The sequence below is a fragment of the Pseudonaja textilis genome, chromosome 2, assembly GCF_049901715.1.
Source record: "Pseudonaja textilis isolate UNSWEBS1 chromosome 2, rPseTex1.2, whole genome shotgun sequence".
Lineage (NCBI taxonomy): Eukaryota > Metazoa > Chordata > Lepidosauria > Squamata > Elapidae > Pseudonaja > Pseudonaja textilis.
Window position 1 is genome coordinate 120,480,238 of NC_141991.1, and position 19,434 is coordinate 120,499,671.

General features: G+C 41.5%; 1 protein-coding gene and 1 long non-coding RNA gene across 5 annotated transcripts in view; one reads left to right on the top strand and one right to left on the bottom strand.

The window, feature by feature from the left end:
• The window catches only part of TEX2 (testis expressed 2), a 100,420-nt gene that overhangs the window by 44,278 nt on the left and 36,708 nt on the right, over positions 1-19,434 (top strand). For all 4 annotated transcript variants that reach the window (XM_026711072.2, XM_026711071.2, XM_026711070.2 and 1 more), the window contains exon 2: positions 7,761-9,370. In XM_026711072.2, the coding sequence (XP_026566857.1) occupies positions 7,787-9,370 (1,584 nt within the window). In that variant the 5' untranslated portion in view covers positions 7,761-7,786. The remainder of the gene's footprint in view (positions 1-7,760; positions 9,371-19,434) is intronic.
• Positions 1-19,434, bottom strand: part of LOC148127045 (uncharacterized) — a 72,565-nt gene that overhangs the window by 20,100 nt on the left and 33,031 nt on the right. The window contains exon 2 of the long non-coding RNA XR_015741875.1: positions 2,139-2,228. This is a non-coding gene — a long non-coding RNA (uncharacterized LOC148127045). The remainder of the gene's footprint in view (positions 1-2,138; positions 2,229-19,434) is intronic.

Consider the following 19,434-nt stretch of genomic DNA (forward strand, 5'->3'; position numbering starts at 1 on the left):
CAATCACTAAATAAATAGTTGTAACTTGAGGACTACCTTTACATAACATTATTGTCCTGTGCTTTTGAAGATTTCTCCCAGTCTCTGTGTGTGTCTAAAATACGTAGGACAGGTGATAGGTAACAACACTTGGATTCACAAAGATGGAATCCAAGAATTACTGTTAGAAAGCTTGAAAGAGTTCTTTCTTTGCATGAATTTCATAGCTGACAAAAAGTTAAATTAGGAAACTGCTGGTGGCTTTGAAAGAAGCTCAGAGAAGGCTAATAATCAATAGTTTTCTCTACTGTGCAGTATAACTAAAAAGCATTAGATAAGGGAGATTTCTTTGTAGTGTTCCCTTTTTCTTTTTTCATAAGGAAGACGTGACATCTATCTGTGCGCTGTATGGCTGCATTATAGCATTTGTGGGCCATGAGCACTTTTGCCCCCATAGGCCCCTCCCGCCATAATTGTACCAGTATTAAAGTTATATTTCATATGATTTTCAATAACATCTTTGCATTTTTACAGAGAAGGGATAATAAATAACGTATGCATTATTTTTGTAATTATTGCCTGATGTCTATATGTACAATATCATCCAAATTATAGCATTTTAATATTCACACTCTGCCTCTAAATTGCAAGTAGAACCATCAGTTCAATGTTCACAATACGTGCATTTATCTTTTTATGAAAAAGCATGAAAGTAATTTCTACTTTTTAATTCTTTCTGAATTTAAAAACATTAAAAAAATGTTTCCTGTGTTGGTTATGCCTAGTGGATATGTTAGTCCTGATCTGATGTAATCAGTGATATGTGTGTATAGCCTATATAAACAATCCATAAAGTGCAAGGCTTTGCATGTGTGTATGTGAATGTGAAGTAATATTCCAAATACTAGTATCAGTATTGTTTCAGAAACCTCCCAAATTAAATAAGGTTTGCTAATTGTTTATCCTTTGGTGTGATGAGTGAAAGAATGACATTAACTCAGTTAATTAATACTATACCAAGAAGTGCAGTGTGGATACGAATAAAACCATGAGGGGGAGGTAAGCTGGTTCATTTATGTACAAGAACCAGCCTTTCTGCTGTGCTTTGTGATCTGTTGAATTATTTTGGGATCAAGAACTTGTGTCTATGTTAGCTGAGACTCCGCTCTCTTACTTCCAAACTACTTACTTTTAGTTTTATGTCTTTAGATGGTAAGACTGAGGATTGAGGCTGACTTATTCATGCAGTTGCATAAAGAATTAGTAAATATGCCTTAAGTGAGCGAATAAATAAAGAACAGGCCAAAAGTTCATTAATTAGGTCATTGCAATATTAAACTGTTTTTTCAACAAGGACAGGAAATAGGAGAATATGATTAAGGTGGTTCTTGAAGATTTGTTTCCTCCCCTTCTGACAACAATTTTTAAAAAATGATAAACTACAAGAAAGCAGTTTTTAGTAACACACAGCTGGTGATAGTTTTTATTAAAGCTCTACTCTGTTCTGATAGGACCTCAGTCACATCCTATTTGGTAAATAGGCATTGATCCTAACAGATATTCTATCTTGTGGTGTGTTAAACTTATTTAAGTTACCTCTTGATAAAAACTTTTCAGCATTTCCTATTTGCATCTAACGATGTTACAAACATGTCCTGACAACCTCTTCCCCACACCCATCATGTCCCTTATAAATTTGCTTTCATCTAATGGATGAAGAAGCCTTAAGTCACCCTTAGCAGTATCAGCAATAAAATATGTTTTCTTCCATATTCCAGTTCACCCAAGAGCAGCCAGGAGAGATGTGAAATCTGTTCAGCTTTGTCACTCATTTGTTCACAGCAGATTCTCGAGGCACAAGTGGCAACTCCTTCCTTCAGGAGCTTAACCTAATAGGAGGACAGACCTGTGCTAAGTCTCGTCTCTTTCCCCAGAAGGAAAATAATTAAAATCTTTCTTATGTTCATCTTAGACAAAGAATTAGAAGGAAGTTGAAAGAAACAAAACAAGAAATGAGAATAAACAATTAGTGCTGAAGAAGTTGATGCCAATTTGCTTACCTGCTCAGCCAAAATTCTACAAACACTCACCCACAACTCAGCTCACAGTCCATAGGAGAACCCAAATTATATACTACATCATATCTTGTTAGCCATTACCTTGCCATATAATTCTTCATTGTCAACTCAAGTTTCTGGGTTGGGGTTCTCTTCCTTACGAGGTATCCAAACAGCCCAAGAGGAGCTCCACTGGAAAAGACAAAAGGACAACAGAACTGATCCATCTTCTTTTAAAGGCCTACCTGAGACAGAAAGCTTCCTCATCCAAACTGATTCCTTAAAGTCCCATTTTTGTAGACTTCAGGTGTATCTCTTTCCATTTACCTGGATAGGCCAATCTCTCTTTTCTTTAATAACTTTTAGTATTTTAACATCTTGGGATGAGATTCCTCCAATTCACCACAAATATCCAACCATAGATTTGGTTCACATGTCACACTATGATTTGCTTAACAATGCTGTACTGAACAAAGACATTAAATGGATATGTGCCGCTTACTGTTGACCACTTTTATGAGTACTATATTATTTCATTTTGGATAAACTTCTTGTTTGTACTAGATATTTTAAAGATAAAATTTGAAATAGGCCCAATAATTTATTTTAAAAAATAAATTCTACTACAAAACCCAAAGCTAAAATCCATTTGTAATAGCAACTCTACCACCACCACCAGCCCACTGACATCCCAAAAAGGATTAAGTGAGGTTTCTGGCCATCAAAAACGATTCACTCTTGATGAAGTGGATTTGATGGTTTATCTTTGCCCTCACCCAGCACAATGATGTTCCTTTAATTGGAAATAAGAATGTTGGTACTATAAAGTTCTTTAAAGGTTGAGAATGACTGTTTTTTTTTTCATGGTAGCTAGAAGAGAGAATTCAGGCTTTTCAGGAAAGAATGAAGAATTGGTTAACAAATAAGCATAGGTTTCATGTAGGTTTTTAAAAAGTAGTTAAATAACTTCAGAGGATAGCTAGCAGAAAGATACAGAACACATCCAAATCCTAATAAAACCCCATATTTATAATTTTTAAGAGTTATGAAGAAAAGGGTGTAATTTTAAATGAGGAATTGTACTTGTGGCAGACATCATATAAGCAAGCCATATGTAGGATACAAGATACTTTTTTGAAGCGTGTGATGACAGGAATAACTAGAAAAGGTATGTTTAAAATAGTATGAAAAATTATTACTTTTTTACTCAGTGCAGCTTTATACTTTATATGGGAAGGAAGAAACTTGTATGTAGTAAGTCTTAATATAAATAAAAATCTTGCATCTTGCTATATTACATTAAATCATGTTTTAATAAGCAAGCCTTGACTGGATTCACATGGCACACAAAGTCATAAGCCATAGATTACAGATCCACAGTTGCTGGGATGAAAAAGAAACTACATTGTGACTTATTGTGATGTGTGAACGCAGCCATTGTGAAACGTTGCTTCAGTAGAAGTAAGAATGGAGATGTGTCACTTGGCATCTAGAGAGAAAGGAAACAAAATGCTGATGTTTAGAGTAGTTTTATTTATTTATTATTTATAAAATTTATTGGCTGCCCATATTATTACAGGGTAACTCTGGGTGGCTTGCAAACACTCATACACACATTAATCCAGTGACAAATGGGGAGGGTGGGGCAGGACGGGAGGGAGGTGGGATCTGTTGTTACTCGATCAACCATCTCCACTGTGATGCTCCGTATTTGGGGCCCAAACTAACTGGCAGAGCGAGGTCTTTAGGCCCTTACAAAGATCAGGAGGGCGGGGGCCAATGTTCCAGAGGGCAGGTACATCAGCAGAGAAGGCCCTTCTCCTGGACCTCACCAGCTGGAATAAATTGTAAAGTTGTAGTTTGAAGCACTTATAAGGGTTTTCTATCTTATTTCATAGTTTCATATTAAATTGTGGGGGTGCTATGTATAGACATTGGAATGTATTAGATCACGGGTGTCAAACTCGCAGTGTCACGTTGCCATCACATGTCGTTTCGTGACATTTTTCACGTTCGCCAAGCTGGGGTGGGCATGGCTTGCATGTGACGCATCTGGCCTGGCAGTTCAACACTCCTGTATTAGATGGTTGCATATATACCAGAGATGGTATTCAGCAGGTTCTGACCAGTTGTGGAGAACCGGTAGTGGAAATTTTGAGTAGTTCAGAGAACCGGTGGTAATCTTCCCCCAGGAGTGGGAAGGGAATGGAGATTTTATAGTAGCCATGTCACGCCCACCAAGCCATGCCCACAGAACTGGTAGTAAAAAAAAATTGAATCCCACCACTGATTTATATGGTTGATATTGCCTATTGTACAGCTTGTCTTAACCAGTAGCAAATTTATTACAAAATGGGGAGATAGTAGTGGTACAATTATGAGAAAGTGGTCTTTATCTGTAGCCCCCAAATGGTGAGTTTGCTTCATATACACCCAACATATTATTTTGAGGAGTCAGATTCTAAAATAGGTTAACAACATCATTTTACAATGAGGCTTTGTTATTGTTGTTGTTATGGGAATAATTAGTATTAAATAGAATATTACATTTCTATTTTTACATTTAGAAAAATACTGTACAAATAAATGTGCCATATCTATTTTACAAGCAGATTTTCCACCAAGTTGAACAATGAAATTTTTTAAAATAGTCACTGAATGTTCACTAGGAGTAAAAGACAATAGCTAAGATTTTTTCTTAGAGCTATTTAAATATTATATATGTAAATAGTTTAATAAAATATATTAAATATATTTCTTAGAACTATTAAAATATATTTAAATTACCCTTTTTCAGTTGAGATAATATTTTTACTGGGCTGGTGGAATAGCAAATTATTTTTTCTGAATAATAGAAAAAATATTTTGATTTAAATGTATGATAGCAAATATGTCTTCTAAACTTATGTATTCACTACTTCAGTATTTTGGTAATAGCATTCTGCTGAACACAAGGATAAAATTTCAGATCATTAGTTAAATTTTTAAAAAGACGGCATTTAAATGCTTGCGTATACCTTTTAATTTGTTTAATGCTGATTAATTCAACATGTATCAATATTTTTCCATTAAATTAATTAGCAGATACTCTCCTCTATTTTATTACAACATATATTAGTAATTAATGACTGAAAGAATCATGAAAATTACAATATTATACATTTCAAGGCCTAGTTTTGCTAGAGAAAATAGTTTAAAAAAAGTTTGAGACAAGACTGGGAAATGAAAAATTCTTGATGTTGATACACTAGGCTAGGGATTAAGGTTTGGAACTAAAATGGGAAAAGAATAAAACAAAGTGCATTATTCTGCACTGTTGCCTTTATTCTACAAACAATTCAAAAGGGATCCACAGCTGAAAACAATGTACCAGTTCTATATCCATATGTAGCAAATATCCCTTATGCTGCCCCCCCACCAAAAGTAGCAACATTGGAAGAGGGGATTTTCAAACTACAAAAGATTTTTTGTAAAGTCCTGATTTGACTTGCCACACATATGCTTTAAAATGACAATAAGCATTTTAAAGAAAAGTAGCATTTGGGACCATTAAGTGGCACAGGATTTGGATTGTAGTCAATCCTGCTGGAGCTGAGCATGTGGTAGCCATTTTTTATTTTTCCATGAATTATCCTTACTGTTTCAGACATTTTGGGATGAGGAGAACACTTAAAATGAGATTTACATCTTCTACTAAACTATAATTGTGTTTTAGGTCTCGTGTGATATCTGAGTCGAGCTATGAATATATTGTGGTTTAAGATAATAAATCATATTTTTAATCTAACTTCTATTGTTTCCTGCACTTTTTCTTCTTTCTCTAATTTTTCTTTGAATGTTTCCCTATTTCTTTTATGTATCTAAAAATATTTAATTAATTTCAAAGAATAACCAATGTAAAGGTCTCCCTGATTCATTCTCTTTTCTTTTAATGAGAAGAAGACAGTATTTGATGTTTATGTTCCAATCTTCATGGAGCTGCATTTTGACACTGTCTGGCCCAAGTTGCAAAGGTGCAAAATTTGCTATGAAGTTTTCTGCTTGGACTGCAAACTGCACATTGTGTGGCTATTATTGTCCTGCTTTACTGTGGAAATACTGCTTTGCCAGCAGCCTGTCTCCCTATGATGTTGTGACACTCTATGTGCAAGAGTGTAAGCTGTTCTTAGGTGCATCCATGGAAAAATGATTGGACGACACATTGAAAATATTGATGTGCTAGGGTTGAGGGGATGGCACTGCAACATTTTTTCTCTCCAATAAATACTCCAGGGAAAAACATATAGGATCTTCTGCTAAAGTAGGACTAGAAAACTTCCAAGGTCCCTTCCAAGTCTGTTATTCTGTTATATAGCTACACTTGCGCTTGCAATTACTTGTGCTTTTGATATGATATATAGTCGTGGTTCTCAACCTATGGTCCCTGGAGCCCGGGGGGAGACGATGACAGGGGACATGATGTCATCACAGGGCGTCTGTGAAAGCTTGAAGAAATATTATGATTTAAAACTTGAGTTTTGGTGATCCAAGGCCATGGTCTGTGGCCACAAAAGATATTTAAAGGGAGGTCTGTGGTGAAGAAAAGGTTGAGAACCACTGATGCAGTGAGATAATTCATAAGCATGATCAGTTGTATTTTCAGTACATTCTGATTGAAAGCAGTGGAATTTTTTTTTCCTGTTGCTTCTCATCTGGAACGTAAATAAAAGGACAAGGCTGCTTTTACTGATGGCTAAGCCAGAGGTGTATTGACATCTGTATGTGCAATCAAAAGCAGCTGGTCCGAATGAGGTCTCATTTAAAATGAAATCAATATGTTTATATAAGTAGTTGAAACACTGTGTTTCTTAGTAAAATGTGCTAGTCCTTGTGTTACGACCAGATTTGAGCCCAAAATTTCTGTTGCTAAGTAAAATGATTGCTGAGTGAGGTTTTTCTCCACTTTACAACCTTTCTTGCTAGTTGTTAAATAAATCACTGCAGCTGTTAAGTTAATAACATAGTTGTTAAGTGAATCTGTCTTTCTCATTGACTTTGCTTGTCAGAAGGTTGCAAAAGGTGGTCATATGTCCCCAGGACACTGCAACTGTCATAAATATAGTGGAGTTGGGGGAGAGAAAGAAAGACTTTTGCTGCTTTCCTTGCGTGCAGCCAAAAGCAGAAGAAGAAAGAAGCGGAAAGAAGCAGCCCAGGAGCCAGGCGGGGCGAGTGGGGCAAGTTCCCCCCCTTTGCCTTTTCCAAGCTCCCCTCACTACCTCATGTTGTTCGCAATGCAAGCGCCGCAAACCTTGTGTTCCCGTGGGCCATGTGGGTGGCACAAGCCTTGTGTTCCCGTGCAGCCTGGAATAATTGCTTTGGGGGTGCTTTGGGGTGACATTTCTCTGAGGACCACTGTAATTTTCTCACGGACCAGTGGTCCCTGGCAACTGGCATGTATTTATGACAGTTGCAGTATTTTGGGATCATATGATCCCCTTTTGCAACCTTCTGATAAGCAAAGTCAATAGGGAAGCCGGATTCATTTAACAACTTAACTGCAGTGATTCACTTATCAATTGTGGCAAGAAAGGCCATAAAATAGGGCAAAATTCACTTAGCAACTATCTTAGCAATAGAAATTTTGGGCTCGATTGTGGTTGTAAGTCGAGGACTATCTGTACAAGTATTATCTTGTGTAACATTAAAAAGTTTCTGTCTAATTTATGTTTGGCTTCCTCTTCATAGATCCCGGTGTACCTCTGGGACCTGCAATGACAAGTCTGAATATTAGCCATGCAGAGAAAACCAGTGAAATGTCCTCAAAGCAGCCAGCGCCAAAAGTGCAGGTTCAGCGATCCATTTCCCGAGAAACCATCACCATTCATTTCTCGGCATTTGGGAAGGAGGAGGAAGAGGAGGAGGAAGAAGAAAAGTGTACGGAGAGTCCTCCTGAGACACCCGATGACCAAAGCATTGTCACTGCACTTGAAGCTAAGGAAGACCTATGCTTTGATCATGGTGAGCAAAATTCTTTTGTTCCCACTACCTCGCTTTTTGTGGCTGCATCTCCCACGGTTCTGCCAACTGTGAAACCCTTGGAGTCCCAAGGGTTTGGTGCGGTGCCATTGGCTGCATCACCCTCCTCAGATTTGGGCCAAGCCCCTAGCCCACTTGGTGTGGCATTGCCTTCAGAACTGAGAACCAGCCTTTCATCTTCTCCTCTGTGCTCCCCGTCCAAGTCACATGTCTTGTCTAGCACGCCAACCACTGTGACTAGCTCAAAGCCTTTCATGAGCTTAGTCAAATCCCTTTCCACAGACATTGAACCAAAAGAGCCATCTCTACCCACGAGACATAGACAGTTAATGAAAACTCTGGTGAAGTCTCTGTCCACAGACACTTCTAAGCAGGAGCCTGAAACAGTGTCGTTCAAACTACCCGACTCCAAATTGAACTTGCACCTCTTCAAACAGTTCACCCAGCCTCAAAGCACAGGTAGCGATTCGAAAACAGCTCCCTCATCTCCTTTGACGTCTCCAGACACTCGCTCCTTTTTTAAAGTACCTGAAATGGAAGCCAAAATTGAGAACACAAAGAGGCGGTTTTCAGAAGTGATTTATGAGCCTTTTCAGCTCTTCAGCAAAAGAATGAGTGATGAGAGTAGCAGCCACAAGCCCAAAGCTTTATCTTCAAGTGCTTCAGAACTGTCCAATCTCTCCAGCTTGAATGGCCATTTGGAAAGCAATAATAACTATAGTATAAAGGAAGAAGAATGTGATTCGGAAGGAGACTTCTATGGAAGTAATTCCAGTGTAAATAAGAGTACCAAAACCCAAACCACTGAAGGACACGCAAAAGAAATGGAACCTAGAGGCTCCCCGTTCTTAAGCACAAAGGATTCTAGTTCTAAGACTTCTCTGGTACTTGAACGCTGTTGTCTTTCCGCCCTGGCAAGCAAGGAAGATGAAGAGTTCTGTGAGTTGTATTCTGAGGACTTCTATTTAATAGATGATGACAGAGAAGACCAACAATTGGAGAGTCTGCAGAAGATAGAGGTACAAGAAGAAATTTCTACATTAATTAGAAGTGAAGGTGAATTTGAACTACCAGCACCACAAGCTAGGCTGCCGATGAAGACGCTGTACTTTCTCACCATGTTGATCTATGTTTACCTTATACTTCCTCTCCCTAGTTACTTCAGTGGACTTTTCTTGGGAATTGCTATTGGATTTATTATTGCTACCTGCGTAATTTGGCTTTTTACACCAAGTGCTACAAATAACAGGCGATGTTCCAATTGGAACAGCCAGATTAATGAAGAAGTTCTGGATATTGAGGAGCCTGAGATATTTAAGGTGAGTCACAGCTTTGCCTTGAAACTTCTGTAGTTGCGTATGTTGTTCAGACATGAACATATTAACAAACAGTATTGGGATTCATTTAACTCTGTGTTGGATTAAGACATAGATGGGATGCCAATTTCTTGCTTGAGCTGGTAGACTGTGATGAATTTAATTTATAGGTTTTTTTTTCCCTCAGAGTAATTTGTATATTTATCAGGCTATGGTTTGTTAGCTGGAAGATTAATGAGGTCAAATGATGGCTTTACTGTGATGACAGATTTCAATGTGTTAATCAAACCTCAACTTTATTATTTATTTATTTGACTCAATTTATACTCCATCCAACTCTCAACAACTCTAGGCAGCCCAGAAAATACAAAAACCATTAAACCATAACAACAAGGGCACAATTAAAGAGGAAGCAAAAATGACAACAATCTAGGCAAAGAGTCAGGTCTTCGAGGCCACTCAAAATGCCCATCTAGATGTTGGGAGGACCTCATTCCAAAGAGCAGGCACTATGAAAGAACAGGCCCTCTTCCAGACTCCTGATAGATGACATGGTTTAATTGAGGGAAATGAAGTTTGCCAATCTTGCTGGATCAAAGCACCTTGTAGGACAGGGGTGTCAAACTGGCAGCCCATGGGCTAGAGGCATCATGCACAAGGCCACACCCACCCTGGCTCCACAAAGGCAAAAATCATTGCAATACATCACCTGACATCACGTGATGTGATCAAGTTTGACACCTGTGTTGTAAAGGATAAGCAGTGCCTCAGGTAACAAGGCTCTCTGTCATGTAGGCTTTATACATAACAACCTGGAAAGCGAACAGGCAATTAGTGCAGCTTGTGGAACGGAAGTGTTCAATGGGCAAACTAGAGTGTAATAGTCAAGCAGGGAGTTGACCAGGTGACTAAGTGATTGAAGAGCCACCTGATCCAGGAAAGGGGTGTAACTCGCACAACGAATAACTTCGAGCAAAGGCTTTCCTACCCGCAGTTGCGCTTTGCTCATGAAGCAGGAGCTGGGAGTCCAGGAAGACTCCCAGATTGTGTATCACTCTTGAATGTGGAAGTGCTACTCCATGCAAGCTTAAAGATGGTACATTCTCAGACCTTGGTGGTCCAAACCATCCACAAGCATAAGGTAGTCCTTGAGGTATGTTCCTAATGGAGCCATTAGGGTTGTAAAACTGTCATAAAATGAATAAGACTCATTGTTACATCCATGCTCGTTAAGCAAATCCATTAGGTGAATGAAGATCAGGCTTGCTGATTCTTTCAGTTCTTTAAATGACCTCTGTGATCATTAAATGAACCAAGAGGGTAGAGATTTTTCATGGCTCCCTGTGTGGAGCCTCTGAGGGGAACCACTGTTGCCTGCCCGTCAGCTGTTCTGGCAAGGCAAAGCGATCTTCTGCTTCCAAATTGCAGTGCCTCCATGCAGGTGCCTGGACTTAAATTGGGGTGGAGGGTGAATTGCAAGACTCCCCAACGTGGAGCCTCTGGAGGCAACCACTGCCACCCACCCCATCAGCTGTTCTACAAGCAATCTATAGTAGTACACACTAATTCTCAAAACAAACACAGTAAAGTAGAATGCAAACTAACATTCTTGGAGTGAGAAGTTCCCCGAGGATGGGCTCCAGCACAAGTCTGAAAGCTCAAACGACTAAACCTCTGATCCCAGTGATTGACACAGATTGGATCCTGCAAAGGAACTTTCTGCAAGCAATCTCAAAGCACATGTAAACACAATGCATTAGAATGCAAAGGAACTTTACAGTTATTGAATCTGCTTTCTGCAGACACTGGCTAGTATTTCTGCAAGCAATTCCAAAGCAAGCACAAACAAATACAGTAATAAAAAAAACTCTTCAGCTTTGTAAACTACTTACAAATAAGCATAGTAGTTTGTAAAATACTTACAAACAAGCTCAGTACTATAATGTAAAAATTTTTTTAAACCACTTACAAAGGCAATTACAGTCCTCCAGTCCTCAAGGCAATAGCAACGAAAGAAGCAACAAGAGCTGCCACAAGAGATTCACTCCTCTGGTTCTCCTCGGGGCAGCAATGAGGAGAAAAATAAAAGCATGGCAGCGGCAAAGTCCCTGATGGGTAAAAAAAATGCACACTGCCACATGGACCTCGGAAATCACCTGTCTTAACCACAGGTGACTTCTGGGTCCCCAAAAGAGGTCACAGGACTAAATATGGCTGCCACTTGACTGAAGTGACTGAATCGAGGTCACATGATTGCAGAGGCCTCTTGTTGGTTGCAATTTTGAACCCCTGTTGTAAATACATTTTTCGGGTGCATTCATAACTTCAAATAGCCATAAAAGGGCTGTCATACCTCAAGGACTACCTGTACTGATGAGACCGAATCCCAAAGCAGTAGATGATCTTACCCAAAAGTTCCATATACTGTAGATCAGGGGTCCCCAACCACCTCTCCACGGACCGGTACCGGTCCATGGATCATTTGGGACCGGGCTGCCTACTTTGCTTCGGTGCCATCTTGTTCCGACGTGCTGGATCAAGCGCTGGTTTTGATGCCGTCCCTCAGCCTCGCTCGACCAAAAACGTCAGCTCCACGCTGTGCATGGCTGGAGAAAAGGGGGATGTGATAGCCGCGGAGAAGCTGCTCTTCCTAAGAAGGAGGCTCCCGATTCGCCGGGCTTACGCCAGGAGTTCTGCGAGGCTACGCTGCCGCTGATTACCTCAATCCCAGCCTGCACGAACTGCCCTCACCCTCTTCGGAAGCGGCCAGCGTCCTGGTCAAGGCTCTGGTGAAGCTCTTCTTCGATCACCTCACCGACACGTGGCTACAGGCCACTCAGGTGAGCAGCAGGAAAAGGGAGCTGGGCAGCCACAGACCAGCCGTCTCTCTGTCTGACGGCCTTGGCCGAATCTCTGCCTCCCAGCGCACTTGGTCCTCTGCCCGCAGGCTTTCCCGGCCCCTTGCCAAGCGGGTTTTCCGCCCCAGCCCGGCAGGGCCCTCGCTGCCATCCCCTCACCTGGCCGGCCGGGCTCCTTGGGCAACCCGGCTGCCTCATGCCGAGAAGCACGCTGCCAGGCGGGAGCCACGCGGCGCAGGGCAACATGCCACCGCCCGGCCCGGGAAAGCAGCGGGCACTCCCCAGGCGGCGGCCTCGGCCCCGCCACCAGGGAAGCGGCTGCCCAGCTCCGGAGCTGATCCACACCTGACCGGCTGGAAAGGAAGGGTGTGTAGCGTTGGTGTTGTGTGTGCGATTTCTTGGCGCGCGGCGTGGGGTCTCTTTTGGCCGGCCCCGATTTTTTTTTTCAGAGGGGAATATCATGCCTGCATTAACCATGATTATTAAATCCAGTCCAACTTTGATTATAATTAAATTAAGTCATAACTAGCTTTTCAATGAGTGGAATATATAATAAAAATAAATGAATAAATTTTAAAAAACCCTAACCGGTCCCTGGTACAAAAAAGGTTGGGGACCACTGCTGGAGATATTGAAGAAGAAGGAAGAGCGAGTAAAATCCCCAAGCACTCTAATATCTACATGGTCACAGACCAGTCACTTTCCATGCATAACCTTTGCTTTCCAACAATTTTCTTAGTATTCATATACTTTTTCAGATAAAAATGAACGCTTATGAAGACTTATATCTTTATGCAAAACATTTTTTTTATAAATTGTTAAGTATAGATTTATCCCATCCTGTTTTGGGACTTCACACTCACTATGTTTTTTTTTTCAATCTCACAAAAAATAGTACGGCTTTTTATTAGCTTGTCCTTCCCCCTGTTCATTCCAAAACCTCAGATGAAATAGAATTGCATATCAATACTTTTCACGTTCAAATTTGGCTCTTTTGATTAAATATTTGGATGTCCCAAGTTGCAGCCAAATGGAATATCAGCAGTCTTTAGAGATTATTTTGGGAACAATACTGCTTTTCACAGCATTTAAGCTTGATCCCTTTATTCATATAAGATTTTTTTCAAAAAAAGATTTATATTCCTAACTTGTGACTACAACATGGTAACAACCTGGCATCATATCTGTATTTTGGCAACACACAAGCTGTCGTATTTATGTTGCGAGATTCTATGGGATGCTAAATTGAAGTAGACTAGGTCTAGAAGAGATGGTGACTACTGATTAAAAGGAAGGGATTTACAAATAATTTATGTAAAGAATGGGCAAATTAAAGCCCTCCAGGTGTTGCTGAGTTCCCAGCAGTTGTAGCCAACAGGGCCAATAGTTAGAAGTTCCTGGAAAATCTAATACAAGAAACATCTGGAAAGCCACACATTATTCACTCTTCATTTACTATAATTATAACTCACACAGTATATTTGTAATATTTGATAAATGTTTTAATTAACTATAGTTCATACACTTCTTAAATACTGAAGGTTTATGCAAGCAAAGGCATTAATTTAATCTGTGTACTGAAAGTTAATTCTAGTATATTCTTTATAAAAAGGCTTAGAATCTTTTCTCCCCCTCAAAAGACTGTTCCAGTGGTGCCCATGATTTGATTTTTAAGAGGTTGATGCAATTTGTATAAATGCATTGTTCAGTTTTCCATGTTTCTGTGCTAAGCCTGATTTACAGATTTTCTGGGGCAAAAATAGAAAGTTCTGCCTACAAGAGTGTTCTCCTTAAACAGTATCCCAGGATACTATTTTAATGTCGAAAATGATGGTGTTTCTTTTTGATAGATGTGAATTGCTATTAAATTTTATGAAAGAAAATGTAAAATCATGTTTTGACTTTGTGTTTCTTTTCTCTGTATGTATCTTAACCACTTGTTATTTTACGTGCTCTTATCATTAACAACAAGGTATTCCTCTCAGGTTCTGTATCTGCTATGTATCATATTCTGTTGCTCTCTCAGCTTTGCTTTTGTCCTTTGTGGCTGAAAAGCATTGTCCTTTCATCACTCTGGAAGTACCATGGAGCTATTAATCTGGTCAGCTTCTGTATATAGAAGTACTGCTGGTATTCCCATGTTTATGTGATTTCATATATGCGCAGCCAAGGGCTAATACAAAGGAGCATTTATTTATTTAATTTGACAGGCATTGCCTCACTCCAGTCACCTCATAACATAAAAACAAAAAGAGCAACATACAATTAAAACTATAATACAACAGTAACAAGATGGCAAATAGCACAAACTTGTCAAACACCCACAAGGAGTTCCAACCACCAAATGCGTGGGAGAAAAGCCCGGTCTTTAAAACTGTTTGGGACACTATGAAGGATCTCAATACCTCATTCTGGAAGACAGGCACCATGACTTACATGAAGTGTTATGGGCGCACAGCTGATTAATGTACGATTGGCCTATTAGTTGGGGAATTGATATTTCTGGCTCTTTTTGTGGAATAATTCAAAATGCACTCAAGATTTTCTATCCTGTACAAAAGTAGTAGATATGCAAATACCCTACAAACATAGGAGAAGAATTAGGTGAAAATTAGAAGTTCTATAAATTAATAAGTTAATTTGATATATATAAGTTGATATACATAAGTTAATATGATATACATAAGAGCTGTAGTGGTGCAGTGGTTAGAGTGCAGTACTGCAGGTTACTTCTGCTGACTACCGGTTGCCAGCAGTTTGGCAATTTGAGTCTAACCTGCACAAGGTTGACTCAGCCTTCCATCCTTCCAAGTTTGGTAAATGAGGAACCCAGATGGTTGGGAGCAATATGCTGACTTTGTAAACTGCTTAGAGAGGGCTGAAAAGCACTATGAAAAGGTATGTAAGTCTAAATGCTATTGGTATTGTTATAGGCAAAGAAATAGGGTGAAGCCACAATAATTAACCCTCCAGCACCCACTTTGAGGTTATTCTATGGATTCTCCTCCATGCTGCATCGAGAGCCCAGGATGGGTTGACTCCTTCCTATGATGTCATAGCAGAGTCTGTACTAAGATATAAAAGCCAGCCCCCGGGAGAGACCCCAGCTTTTGACTCAGCTTCTTTCAGTCAGTAGTTGTGTCTCTGAAAGCGTTCTGTTAGATAGCAATCACCAGCGATCTTCAGTACTTTTTTCCTCTCTTCAAGCAGCTCCCAGGGATCTGGGCAGCTGCTCTTCCAGAAAGCAGGGCTCGCTCTCTCTCTCCTCTCTCCTGCAAGTTGGGAGCAGCTTTACAGAGCTCTGTGCAGGCAAGCTGGGCAGCGTCTGCAGACTTCCCCCACACCTGCAGTTTGGAGCAATCGTAAACATGATTGGCAAACTGATAAGTGCTCAAGCCAGCCATCGTGTAGCTGGTTGCTGTGTTTTTCCCTTGCTGACTTCGCTTGGGGCTCTGTATAGCCTAAGGAGCGATTCTTCAATCTTGGAGCCTGTTTTCCTGTAGTCAGTGGCCATCTTGGATTCAAGCCTTCCACCAAGAGGTGAGCGGCCATTTTGTAAGCCCGGGGGCCATTTATACCCTAAGGGGCTTAATAGAAAAATTTCTAAACCGTTTCTTTCCAATGCAAGAGCCTTTATTTTACAAATGGAGCAAGATAAGACTTTGGCAGAGCTCCCCACCCCCAGTGGAAAAGCCCAATAGGAGAAAAAGACGTAGGCAACGCACCCAATCAGTCCAGAGGGAGGTGGCTGCTAAAATCAAAGCTAAGGCTCTAGCCCCTAAGAAGGCAACTCAGGCTGAATTGAGGGCAGAGAAGCGCAGACATGTAGCTCTAGAGAGGCAGTTCAACAGAACTATTCAACAGAAGGGAGTGCAACTACAGCATGTTTCAGGTGATACTCGTTGGCCCCAACTAAGCCCTCCCAGGGGAGGAGAAGTTATCTGTGAGCCTTTCCATCCTCCATCTTGGTCTCCTGAGGCTCTTGCTGTACAGTCAGATCCTCAGGATTTAAGCAGACCTGGGCCTTATTTCCAACAGGCTTCTGTGCCCTATGCTCCTCCCGCTCCCTCCAGGCCTTGAACCTCTCCTCAATCTAGGCCTGAAGCCACCTTCACTCCCACAGCAGCGGGCCTTTGGCCTTCTGCCTCTACCTTTGAGCATAGACCAAGATGTAGTCTCATCAGCCATTAGGCAGGGATTGGCTGAAGGCTTCAAGCATATCCAAGATGTAGTCTCATCAGCCATTAGGCAGGGATTGGCTGAAGGCTTCAAGCATATCCAAGATGTAGTCTCATCAGCCATTAGGCAGGGATTGGCTGAAGGCTTCAAGTAAATTCTTCAACCTCTGGAAAGGGTTCAGGCCCTTCTCCCTTTTCAATCTATAAGTTCCTTGCCTCATCCTGATTTACACAGGCCTCACTACCTCAGGGTCCATTCTTCTCTACCAGAATGGGAGGAGGTTGATGAGGAGGGAAGGGCTTCACCATCTGAACACAGTTGCTCTTCTCATTCAGAGTGTGAAGAGGGTGAGATTTTTGACCAAAATCTTTCAGAGGAAGAGGATTCTCGCCGAGAGCAGACATCCTTTGCATTGGTCTTCAAACCTACTCTCTTCAGACCATTACTCAGCAAGGCCTTGGTCACTGCCAAGCTGTCGCCAGAGGAAGTGGCTCCCGAGCCACAAGGAAATCCCTCTAGCCAAGGGGATTCGCTCCTCTCCAAGCCTGTAGTGCATGCAGAGGTTTTGCCTTCTCCCATTTTATTCCTGGACATCTTCAAGGAACAGTGTGCTTCTCCTTTGGCAGGTCCTTGCCCATCTTCTCTAGATAAGTGTTTCTACAATGTCAGCGCAGCTCTGGACAATGCCCTGGCAGTGCCTTCTGTTGACATTCCGGTTCTGGCCTCGTTCTCATCTTCTGGCACTCCCATGGAGCCATAAGATATCCTGAAACCGGATGATAAACGTTCCGAACAGACCCTCAAGCGCAATCACCAGGTTGCTGCTTGGGCTGTTCAGGCTTCAACAGCAGCATCCTTTTTCACCAGGGCATCCATACGGTGGCTGCGCCAACTCCAGAATAGATTGCCTGCTTCTGACCTTTGGTCTCACCGAGACCTTAATAAGATTATTGCAGTGGCAGAATTCACTGCGGATGCCACTCTCAATTCTGCCAAATTTGCATCCAAGGCCATGGCATCTTCTGTAGCAGCAAGAAGACTTTATGGCTCCAAAATTGGCAGGCGGAGTCATGCCGAAAATGGAAGCTGGCTTCAGTTCCATTCGCAGGCGATAAGCTTTTTGGCGATGCTCTGGAACCTTATCTCATCGAAACCAGAAATAAACATAAAATTCTCTCTTCCTCTGGGAAGAAAGCTGACTATCGCCCTGCTCCTTATCACCCTCCTGCCTTCTGAGCGGAGACCTCATCTCGCTTCCACTGCTCTCACAGGCCATACTCCCAACACCAAGACCAACGGGCGGAAACATCTGGCAGGCAACAACCTTCTACTGGTAAACGGCCCTTTCGGGGGGGAGAGGGTCATTCCTTCCGTCGTTCTAAGTAATCCCTCGTTCTTCCCACCCATCGGAGGTCACCTAGCCTTCTTTGCCTCCAAATGGGAGGAGTCAACGATGGACGCCTGGGTACTCAGCACTATTAGGTCAGGGTTACAATTGGACTTCCTAACTCCACCCCACCCCAATTTTTTTTTATTTGTCCTGTGTCTCGGGACATTTCCAGGCAAGCCCTCATGAATCAGGCCATTCAGCACCTACTTGAAATCAGGGCTATTTATCCTGTTCCCCTGTCTCAATGGGGACGTGGACTTTACTCTCGCCTTTTCATCGTTCCCAAAGCCTCAGGGGAGTGGTGAGCCATCCTTGATCTAAAATTTCTCAACCAATTTGTAAAATACAGGTGATTTAAAATGCAGACTCTGCATTCTATTTTAGAGAGTGTTCGGGAGGGCGACCTCCTCTCTTCCACTGATCTCACTGAGGCTTACCTCCACCTCCCAATTTGGCCTCATCATCACCAGTTTCCCCGTTTCTGTTATCAGAATACCCATTACCAGTATCGAGCACTTCCCTTCGGCCTCTCATCGGCTCCAAGGGTCTTCACAAGGGTTCTGGCAGCATTGGTGGCATCTCTGCATTCTATTCCAGTGAGGATCCAATGCTACTTGGACGACATTTTGATTCTTTCCTCTTCCATCCTTGTGGCCCATTGGGATCTGCAAATTACCCTGTCATGTCTCCAGAGCCACAGATTTTCCATCAACACCAAAAAGTGCCAGCTCTCTCCTACAACCAAATTGCAACACTTGGGAGCAGTCATCGATACCCTGTCGTGCCACGTTTTCCTGTCCCCAGCTCGTGGAAAGAGCCCTGCAGAGATCATCAGCCAGATCCAGCAACATCAAATTGTCCCCCTGTCACTGCTGTCCAAACTTCTGGGGAAGATGGTTTCCTGTATTGGCATCGTCCTGCTTTTGCCTCCACAGTCGGTGTGATAAGCCAGACGAGGACCCGCCCGTGGACATGCAAGCTTTGGTATCTCCCATCCTGGGCTCTCAATGTAGCATGGAGGAGAATGGGCGTTGGTAGAAGTTACCCTGAATGCCCTTTCTATCTATGCTGCGAGAGAGCCCAGCCCCTCCCTTGATTCGTCCGGAGAGGGTAAGACATATTTCTGTATTTATTTTGGGCTTTCAGAGACTCCTTTCAGTCTGTCAAGTATCTTCGCCAAAGCTGGGGTCTCTCCCAGGGGCTGGCTTTTATATCTTAGTACAGACTCAGCTATGACATCATAGGAAGGAGTCAACCCATCCTGAGCTCTCTCGCAGCATAGATAGAAAGGGCGTTCATGGTAACTTCTACCAACGCCCATTCTAAATATTTTAGTAAGGATTGAAAGAAAAAAATGTTTACCAAATATAACATGAAGAATTCTAGGGAAATATTTTGGCTTCATAGCTGCAGAGATGGTTGTTGTATGGTTACTGGTGAAAAGAGAGAGAATAGGGGTGAGAACAGAGAAGGGGGAAAGCACAAATAAAACAGTAGAATGACCTTTATTGAAGAAAAAAAGCACAATATTTTTTTATGACAGTGGACATTATTGTGTTTTTTTTATATCAAATCTTGTGTGAAGGCCAAACCTTCAAATTACTATTGACAAGAGTTCAAAATGCTGTTAAACTTTTCTT